At 51.9% G+C, this 10,725-nt stretch overlaps 1 protein-coding gene across 1 annotated transcript in view; it reads left to right on the plus strand.

Moving 5' to 3' along the window:
• Positions 1 to 9,820: 9,820 nt before the first annotated feature.
• PTGDR2 (prostaglandin D2 receptor 2) overlaps positions 9,821 to 10,725 on the plus strand; it is a 1,416-nt gene continuing 511 nt past the window's right edge. Inside the window, exon 1 of the mRNA XM_008585608.1 lies at positions 9,821 to 10,662. Within this exon, the coding sequence (XP_008583830.1) occupies positions 9,931 to 10,662 (732 nt within the window). The 5' untranslated portion in view covers positions 9,821 to 9,930. The remainder of the gene's footprint in view (positions 10,663 to 10,725) is intronic.

The following is a 10,725-nucleotide window of genomic DNA, read 5'->3' on the forward strand; positions in this document are numbered from 1 at the left end:
GTGTTCACTGCTCATGAGCAGAGGGACACCAGGAAGTCACTTACCTGCTTTTTTCCTGTGTGTGGAAAATAGGAATGAGAATGATTTTGGTGGGGACAGAATTAGATAACACACTGATTATGGACCCGTGGGGAGACCGTGTCTCCCAAAGCCCCGGAAATGGGCTGGGAAAGTCCTCGGCCAAGGGCAGAGGATGCCTCTGAGAAAATGGAGCCAAACTGTCCTAGAGAGAGAGAGAGAGTCTGGAGACCTCAGTTATGACTTTATACTCTTTTTAAATTTAATTTTACATTTTTTAGGGATTTTGTCCACTTTTTAATTGAAATATAATTATTGTTCATATTGATTGGGTACATGTGATAATTTGATACACATATACAATAAGTAATGATCAAATCAGGGTAATTAGGATATTTATCACCTCATACATTTATCATTTCTTTGTGTCAGGAACATTCCAAATCTTCTCTTCTGGCTATTATTATTATTTTTTTTTTGAAAGATGACCAGTAAGGGGATCTTAACCCTTGGCTTGGTGTTGTCAGCACCACGCTCAGCCAGTGAGCAAACCAGCCATCCCTATATAGGTTCCGAACCCGTGGCCTTGGTGTTAGCAGCACCGCACTCTCCCAAGTGAGCCACGGGCCGGCCCTTTTTCTGGCTATTTTGAAACACATGACAAATTGTTGTTACTATAGTCACTGTACTGTACTATCGAACACTAGAACTTATTCCTTCCATCTGACCGTATTTTTGTACTCATTAACCACCGTTTCTTCACCACCACTCCCCGCTTCCCTTCCCAGCCTCTGGTGACCACTGTGCCTGGTTTATTTCATTTAACATAATGTCCTCTAGGCTCATCCATGTTGCTGCAAATGACAGGATTTCATTTTTTTGTGGCTGAGTATATTCCATTGTGTATATACACCACATTTTCTTTATCTTTTCATCCACTGATGGACATTTAGGTTGGCCCCACATCTTGGCTATTGTGAATAGTGCTGTAATGAACATGGGAGTGCGGGTATCTCTTCGATATGCTGATTTCCTTTCTTTTGGATTTGTACACACCAGTGGGATCACATGGTAGTTCTATTTTTAGTTTTTGAGGAACCTCCGTACTGTTTTCCACAATAGCTGTACGAGTTTACACTCCCACCAACAGGGAGCAAAGATTCCCCTTTCTCTGTATATTCACCAGCATCTGTTATTTTTTGTTTTTTCGATACTAGTCATTTTAACTGGGGTGAGGTAATATCTCATTGTGGTTTTGATTTGCATTTCATTTTTTCATATACCTGTTGGCCATTTGTATGTCATCTTTTGAGAAATATCTATTTAGACTGTTTGTCCATTTTTAAATTAGTTTTTTTAATTTTTTGCTGTTGTTTGAGTTTCTTGTGTATTCTGGATATTTATCCCTTGTCAGATGGATAGCTGGCAAATATCCTCTCCCATTCTTAGGATGTCTTTCCACTCTATTGATAGTTTCCTTTGCTGTGCAGAAGCTTTGTAGTTTGATATAATTCCATTTGCTTATATTTATTGATAGTTTCCTTTGCTGTGCAGAAGCTTTGTAGTTTGATATAATTCCATTTGCTTATATTTACTTTCCTTGTCTGTGCTTTTGAGGACATAAATTTTTCACCCAGACCAATATCTTATAGAGTTTCCCCAGTGTTTTCTTCTAGTACTTTCATAGTTTCAGGTCTTATATTTAAGTCCTTAATCCATTTTGTGTTGATTTTGGTATATGGTGAGAGACAGGAGTCTAGTTTCATTCTTCTGCAGATGGATACCCAGATTTTCCAGCACCATTTATTGCAGAGACTGTCCTTTCCCTAATGTATGTCTCTGGTGCCTTTGTATGACCCAATACTCTTGCAAAGACCCGCAGTCACCAGAGCTCATCGACCTGGGAGGGATTCCAGCTTCTCTGCTCGGCCCCTATAGACTTTGGAAAAGTCACTTGCCTGCTCTGGGACTTGCTTTCTTCATCTGTAAAATGGAACTAATAACAGCACTAACTTGTAGAGTTGCTCTGAGGGTTAGACGAGACCATCCACGTAAAGCGCAGAACAGGGTCTGCAGGCAGCAATCATTTGAGCACCACGGCCATGAAAGCTGCACGGCTTTTACTGATGGGGGACAGGGTCAGATCAAGGGGGTTTGGAGTCTTGGCTTTATTCATTTGACTTCTTTCTGAACCTCAGTTTGTTTATTTCTTTCCTTTTTTAACCTCATTCTTTTTATTTTTAAAAGTTGGATTTCAGGCCGGCCCGTTGCTCACTCGGGAGAGTGCGGTGCTGATAACACCGAGGCCACGGGTTCAGATCCCATATAGGGATGGCCGGTTCGCTCACTGGCTGAGCGTGGTGCTGACAACACCAAGCCAAGGGTTGAGATCCCCTTACCGGTCATCTTTAAAAAAAAAAAAAAAGTTGGATTTCAGTTTCTTAATCTGTAAATGGGACTAAGACTAAGACCAACCTAACCGGGGTGCTGTGCGATTTCAGTGTCAGTACTGCCCTGACGCTGCTGCCGGTATAACCCAAGGACAGAGGTAGGGCGTCAGAGGAGGACGGGGCCCCTTAAGGCTGGAAAGACAAGGCCAGGGGGACCCAAGCATGCAGGGAAACCAGCAGAGAGCAGCTCACCTCACCCAGTCGCCTGCAGAGAGACCCAAGGGAAGCCCCAGCTGTGATCCCCATGGATTATGCCTGCTGTAGAGATGCTTCCAGAAGCTTGTGGGAGCGATTTTAACAGCAGAAACGTATCCCTGCTTCGCCTGTAGGAACAAAGAACCTCAGACGATGCAGTCAGCTGGGAAGAGCTGGGCTCCAGTGCTGGACCACCTGGCTTTGAATTCTAGTTCCTCTGCTTCCTGGCCGAGCAGGCTTGGACCAGTCACTTAACCTCTCTGAGCCTCAGTTTCCTCCTCTGTGAGTGGAGATGATAATAGTACCTACCTCAGAGGGTGGTTGTGAGGACTGAATTAGCTAATCCATGTAAAGTGCCCACCCTGGTGCCGGCACACAGTAAGTTCCCCGTAAATGTTGCTATTACTATTTGTAGTGTGTTGAATAGAGGCCTCAAAAAGACATGTCCACATCCCAACCCCTAGAACCTGTGAACGTGACCTTATTTGGAAAAAAGGGCTTTGCAGGTGTAATTGAGTTAAGGTTCTCAAGATGAGATCATCCTGGATTATCTGAGTGGACCCTAAATCCAGTGACAAGTGTCCCTGAGAGACACACAGGGAGCAGGAGGAAAGGCCATGTGAAGAGGAGGCAGAGACTAGAGCTGTGCTGCCCAAGTCAAGGAATGCCTGAAGCCACCACACGCTGGGAGAGGCAAAGAAGGATCCTGTTCTAGAGCTTTTGGAAGGAGTGTGGTCCAGGTGACATCTGATTTCAGACTTCTGGCCTCCCGGCTGAGAGAATAAACATCTGTTGTTTAAAGCCACCAAGTTTGTGGTGATTTCTTATGACAGCTCCAGGACACTGACATAGTATTGTTTTTGTGAGGAGTCACTGGTGTGCGTGCGGGCCTGAGCCCGGTCCAGCCTGTCTCTGCCTGCTCTGCCTTCTTGTCTGCCTTCCCCCTGTAGTTATTTGTCCCCAGGCTGTACCCATCACAGATAAAAATAGAGCCGGGGGGAATTGCACCAGGCCACGGGTAACAATGGATCCAGAACAGGTCACTGGAAGACACTGGGGCCTTTGGAGTCTGTAAAATAAGAGGAGTCTCTGTCCTCAAGTTGCTCATCATCGGGGTAGGAAGCAGCTGTGTGAAAAGAGTTACCACAGAGGACAAAGGTGGCTGTAAAGTGAGGGACAGATGTCGGAGGGAGGAACGAGAGGTGGGATCTGTCTGAGAGGATCAGCAAAGGCTCCCCAGAGGAGGCAACTTCTGGCCAGGGTTTTGAAGGATGAATGAAGTTCACCAAGAGACCAGGGACGAACTGGTGTTCCAGAGTGGGGAGCCACAGCGTAGTCCAGGGCACAGAGACAGCCTGCTGTGGACAGGGGGGGAGGAGACAGTGATAAATGCTGACTGATGATGGGATGCGACTAGGGAGTGGCAGAAATGAAGGTGGCAGCCTGGGTGGGGCCAGATCACTGAGGGCCTATGAGAGAGGAGTCGGGCCTCCTCCTAGGGGTGATGGTGCCATCAGGGAGCTGTGTGGGGTCCTGTCATGTTGTCACTCTGCTGGGTAAGGGGCTGGAGGATGCCAGGGCAGGCCTCAACTGCTTCCTGCTGGGTCTCACTTCCTGTTCAAATGACTTCTTCAAAGTGGCCAGAAAGGAACATGAAAAACCTGCTTCCTAAGGAAAGGCCAGAGGGGGAGAAAGCCCATCTGGGCTGGGCCCCATGCCTGGGGGATAAGTTGGCCTGAAATGCCATATGCACCCTCTCGGGGGCCCAGAGACACTGAGGGTCTCAGAAAAGGGACCTGCAAGATGAGTAGGGGAAGGGAAAAGTCATTCCAGGCGGCAGCAACAGCATGTGCAAAGGCACAGAGGTGGGGAAGGGGCTGGGTAGCTGTGCACACGGGGAAGGGGGTGCAGGGACAGCTCCCGCAGGCAGCAGAGATGCAGTAGAGATCTGTGTGCCGGGAAGCGACGGGCTCAGATTTGTCTCCTCCATGGCAAGAGGTGGTGCTGATGCAGAGACGGACCGGACTTCTGCTCTTTCTGGTTGCGACGTTAAGTTCAAAGTCACGGAGAAGGTTGTGCTTTAGGAACCAGGGCCTGCATCCTGCAGCAGGCTGCGTCTTTCTCCTGGTCCAGGCAGACACAGGACATAGGACAGGGCAGAGCTCAGCCTGATGATCTAACCCCTCCCCACTCCCCCACCTGTTTGGAGAAGCCAGGCTGAAGTGGTTTTGTGGACACCCAGGCCTGCCTGCCCTCCAGGTCAGAAGGCCCGAGCCCTGGGCCACACCGTCTCTCGTTGATCTCTCACCCCTGCAGGCAGGCGCTGGCTGCAATTCTGCCTGGTAAGACACAGCCCCACGGCGGTGCTCCCACCAACATCACTGCAGGCAACGAGGAGAAATAATGACAATAGCAGCTGGCACTGTGTGCTCACTCTGTGCCAGGCTCTGTGCTGAGTGCTTTGCTTAGCATCTCCTTTAATCCTCACAGTGGAGATGAAACGGGTTCAGAGGGGAGAGGTGTTTGTCCAGGCCCCTCAGCTGAAAGCCCCTGTTTGCTACCAGGACTGACGCTGCAGTTTCCTGCTGCGAGCACCCCAGACCTAGGGACCCCTGAGGCCTCCATTCCAGGGGTTCAGTTCTCAGAGTGGTCCCTGGACCAGCATAATCGGCTTCCTATGGGGAATTTGGTAGAAATGTAAATTCCCGGGCTCTAGCCCAGACAGGCTGGATCTGACACTCTGGGCATGGGGCCCAGCAATCTGGGTTTTTACAAGCCTTCTGGGTGATTCTGATGCATGCTTAATGTGAAAGTCTCTGGTCTATATCATTTTAAACCCTTGCCAAAGGCTCCGGTCACCCTCTGGACTCTGAGCTCTGGGAGGGCCCATCTGACAGTCTTGGTGTCCTCCTGCCCCCAGCACAGCCTGGCACTTTGGAGGCCTCTGCAAAAGTTCTGATGGGCTTTTCTCCTTCTAGACTTAGGCTGAGCAGGTGTTTCTAGGTCCTCTGCACCCGGCCAGCGAGGCCCCACGCAGGGTCCCCAGTGTTTTTGACTACTCATAAGACTCTTCCTCTCCATGTGCCCGCTGTTGGCTCTCGGTTCCTGAAACCCTGGGGGAGGAGGCAGAAGCCAGCATCCTGCCCACCGACTTCCCATCCCTGGTGTCCTCTGGTGTGGAGGCTGTGGGAGAGGTGGCTCTCAGAGTACGTGCAAGGAGGCCAGCTCCTGCCGTGGGAGTGCAGCCGAGGAGCCCCAGGAGACCAAACAGCACTGCTTCCTTCTTCAGAAAGTGCCTTAGGGATCTGCTCATCTGGAGTACTTGTGTTTGTTTTAGTAACTTTAGTAAAGCTTAGTAACTTTGTCCAGTAATAAGTCATCCTCGTGAAGGGCTTGGGACATAAGCCACAACAGTGATTACAGGATTGGAAACAAGGGTTGAGAAGGGTCTGAGGAATAAGGATTTTAGCAGGAAAAGAAGAATCTTAGCAGGGCTGCTGTGAGAGGTTGGTGCAGGATGTTCACTGCACAAGGGTATCCGGTGGAGGGGGCAAGGGAGGGCTTAGAGCTAGAGGGAGGGATGTGCTCTATCCTAAGCCTAATGTCCTAGTGCCATGATGTGTCTGTAGAGGAAAAGAGATGACTTTTTTTTTTTTTTAGCCCAAAGAGCAGTCTGGGCACCAAACTCTGAACTTTTGGGTTGGAACTGGGCAGAGTACCTTTTAAAATTCATATTTTATTCCATGAAGTTATTTGCCCAAATCATCTGGCTAGAGCATGGCAGTGCTGGATCCAAACACTGGCAGTGTGGCCCCAGAGTTCCTGGGCTTAACCGCTGCACTACACTGCCCACATGGTCTTGTCTGTGGGTCAGCAGGTTGGGTGTGGGGGATGGGTGGGAAGAGGATACTTTCCCCCAGGTGGGATCCACCTATTTTCTAAGGGAGGGCTGCAGGCATTTGTCTTCAGAAGTGCAAGCCCTCCCTGCCTTAGAAGAAGGGGGACATTTTCCTATGGCTAATGATTTGGATAATCAAGGAAGGTTCTTAATGGTCTTCCGTCTTGGGCTACGATTAGATATATTGTTCCCATCACATGGTCATAACATTTTATTCATTCTCCACTCATGAGAGTAGTCTCAGTAAGAGTGTATTAAGTGCCAGGCTCTGCATTAAGCTTCGGGTACCTCTGAAGAGCCGGAGGGGCAGGGGTTCATCTCTGAGGATTCTGGTGTCAGGAGAGGGCAGCCCAGGGACAGTGGACAGATGGACAAGATATCCTCTTCCTTGTGATGGTCATAACATTTTATTCATTCTCCACTCATGAGAGTAGTCTCAGTAAGAGTGTATTAAGCGCCAGGCTCTGCATTAAGCTTCGGGTACCTCTGAAGAGCCGGAGGGGCACGGGTTCATCTCTGAGGATTCTGGTGTCAGGAGAGGGCAGCCCAGGGACAGTGGACAGATGGACAAGATATCCTCTTCCTTGTTCACTTCTACACACCGGTCACTCTCAGAAGCATACCCCCGGGCAAGCCTGGGCTCATGCTTTCTTGCACACTTCGATTTCCCCATGTGTATATGTATTATCCTCTGGGCTTCTGCAGTCTCTTTCATGAAGGGAGGCAGGGAGCAGGGGCTGCTAGCCTTGATGGAGACTGATGATATTTGAACATTGGTGTGACGACTCACTCTCTGGCTGTCCCCGCCTCCCCCCACCACACCCTTAAACACACAAGCACACGCTCCGAGGCTGCTGGCTATTTCCTCCCTCTGTCTCACTCCCCTGCCTCGCTGCCTGCCACCTCTTGTCTAGCTGTGCTGGGAGCTGACTGCCACAAGGACTGGAATCCTGTCCCTCTGTGCCCAGGTAAGGAGGTGGTGGCGCAGGGACTGGGCAGCTTTAGTGCCCTCTCTGGGCCCGTGAGAGAAGGCACAGTTCTACCAGGAGAGAGGGCTGTTACCAGGTAGGATGGCAGAGGGTTGAGTTTGCCAAAGATTGGAGGGGACTTGATGCTAAGAGGAGGGAAGGACTAAATTTTCTTAGGCATCAACTAGATGTCAGGCACAGTGGTAAACCATTTCATGATCTCTTTCAATATCCACAAACGATCTGAGTAGGAAGATTCCACCAGCAGATTTAGGGTGACCAGCCCAAGTTCTCCCGTCTAGGAAGCTGAGGAGCTGGGATGTGAGTTCAGGTCTCAGACTCCCAAAGCTTTCACTCTCTGCCCCCAGCCCCCTACCAAAGCAGAACTCTAGCCGCTGGGCTCCCTGAGAGTCCCAGGAGGTTGGGGGCTGTCTCTATGCAGCCAGGGGGACCAACCTAGATGGTTTCCAAAGGTGCAGCAGGACTGTGCTCTCTGAGCATCCCATGGGACTTGGGGACAAACAGCAGCTGGACTAAAGGGAATATTTCAGGGCAGAGAGGGGATGGCACTTGTCTGTCTGCTGGGAGTGGCATCCCAGCCCCACTACTGCAGCTGAGAAAAAAAAAGTAAGTTGCTGTGTTTCTCCGATCCTCAGTTTCTTCTGAAAAATGGGGTTTCATAGGGTTCCAGTGAGTGTAACTGCTCTGCAAACTCTAAAGCTTGGGAAGTATGACTCTTCTCAGGAGCACAGGCCCAGCTGCTCCCCTCCCACCTACCTGCAGATCCCCAACTCCAAAGGCTCATCTACCACAGAAATTCTAGTTTGATCTCTCAGGTCCCCACCCTACAAAGGACCGTGGTCCCAGGGAGGGAGTGGATTTTCTCATCCTGGCCAACAGTGTCTCCCCTAGAAAGACAAGTAGTGAAGGCCACGGCCTCCCCCTGCCCGCCTTTCTTCCCTTCTCCATCATCTCTTGCTTACAGCAGGGGTAGAGGAAAGAGTGCAGGTTAAGTGCTAAACTGTTGCTCTTGTGTTGTTTGGGTGGCTCTGGGTGTTATTTCAACACTTGAGTCTCAGCTTCCTCATCTGTAAAACGGGATGGAGAGAAATACTAACACAAACTTTCTTCCAGAGCCATGAGAAAAAGAGGTCCTATGTAAAGGACTGACCACAGGACCTGTGTGTTGTGGGTGCCCAGGACAACCTGCATTCCCATCTCCTGCTATCTGTCCCCACCTCCTGCTGGGAGCCTCCCACCCCCATTTCCTCAGCCCTCACTGATCTCGCCAGCTTCATCAGAGGGTCCCTCGGGTTCTCGATGAGGCTGTCAGCATGCACGTCCGGGCATCTGTGTCTGTCAGGGCCTGGCTCTCCACTGCTCACCTGAGTAGGTTCTCAACAAGCAGCTGCCAGATGAGTGCATGAGCGAGCGAGCGATCGGGTGAACAGGGTGGGTGCCCTGGCCAGGCAGAGTTGGCTCTCTCCTGGGCAGGAAGGAGATCTTTTGGTCCCACTGGGTCCCCTCCAGAGGCCCAGTCTGGTAGTTCTTCCCACCCAGCTCTTGCCCTGCTCTTATCTCACTTCCTTTTCAACTATTAGAGGAGGGGCCACTGTTTCGAGTTGGCTCTCTCCTGGGCAGGAAGGAGATCTTTTGGTCCCACTGGGTCCCCTCCAGAGGCCTAGTCTGGTAGTTCTTCCCACCCAGCTCTCGCCCTGCTCTTATCTCACTTCCTTTTCAACTATTAGAGGAGGGGCCACTGTTTCGGGTCAACATACCCAACCAGCCACCACTGTGGAGAGAAGGGCCACCTGGAGATCTGCAGAGAGGCAAGGTCTGGGGGTGCTATGTGTGGGAAGGGACGGGGCATAGACTCCCCTCATTCACATCCCCACCCCCCAGGTCCGCTGAACCTCTGGTCCTATCTGTGGGGTCATGTTTAAGCCCCAGTGCTCTGGGGATCGGGAAAAGGAGTCCTGCATGGCCTGACCTTGTTCTTATTTCTCCACAGGATCTTAGATCATTTGCTTGATAATAATTACAATGACAGTGACACAGTACTTGCTGTGTGGCAGGCTCTGTTCTAAATGCTTTTCCCAATAACCCCATGAGCTAGGTACTGTTATGAATGACACCCATGTTACAGAGGAGGAAACAGGCTCAGGAAGGTTCAATGAGGTACCCAGTGTTGCATGTGAGCAGGCGGTGGAGCTGGGATGTTGTCCCCCCACTTCACTGCCTCTGCTCAACCTCACTGATCCCCAGCGGCCTCTGCTGTCACATTGGTCGGTCACCTGTGCATCTCCCGGCGAGGTGCCCACTCCGGGCCTCTCTCGTGGTTCCTGTTCGCCTCTGCACCGCCAACCTCAGCGCCTCCTTTCCCCCACCCCAGAGCCCCACGATGTTGGCCAACGCCACGCTGAAGCCGCTCTGCCCCATCCTGGAGCAGATGAGCCGCCTCCAGAGCCACAGCAACTCCAGCATCCGCTACATGGACCACGCGTCGGTGCTGCTGCACGGGCTGGCCTCGCTGCTGGGCCTGGTGGAGAACGGAATCATCCTCTTCGTGGTGGGTTGCCGCATGCGCCAGACGGTGGTCACCACCTGGGTGCTGCACCTGGCGCTGTCCGACCTGCTGGCCACCGCCTCCCTGCCTTTCTTCACCTACTTCCTGGCTGTGGGCCACTCGTGGGAGCTGGGCACCACCTTCTGCAAGCTGCACTCGTCCGTCTTTTTCCTCAACATGTTCGCCAGCGGCTTCCTGCTCAGCGCCATCAGCCTGGACCGCTGCCTGCAGGTGCTGCGGCCGGTGTGGGCGCAGAATCACCGCACGGTGGCCGCGGCCCACAGAGTGTGCCTGCTGCTGTGGGCCCTGGCGGTGCTCAACACCGTGCCCTATTTCGTGTTCCGGGACACCATCCCGCGGCTGGACGGGCGCATCATGTGCTACTACAACGTGCTGCTCCTGAGCCCGGGGCCGGACCACGACGCCACGTGCCACTCGCGCCAGGCGGCCCTGGCCGTCAGCAAGTTCCTGCTGGCCTTCGCGGTGCCGCTGGCCATCATCGCCTCGAGCCACGCGGCCGTGAGCCTGCAGCTGCGCCACCGCGGCCGTCGGCAGCCGGGCCGCTTCGTGCGCCTGGTGGCGGCCGTCGTGGCGGCCTTCGCGCTCTGCTGGGGGCCCTACCACGTCTTC

This window comes from Galeopterus variegatus, unplaced genomic scaffold (genome assembly GCF_000696425.1).
Source record: "Galeopterus variegatus unplaced genomic scaffold, G_variegatus-3.0.2 Scaffold3640, whole genome shotgun sequence".
NCBI classification, from domain to species: domain Eukaryota; kingdom Metazoa; phylum Chordata; class Mammalia; order Dermoptera; family Cynocephalidae; genus Galeopterus; species Galeopterus variegatus.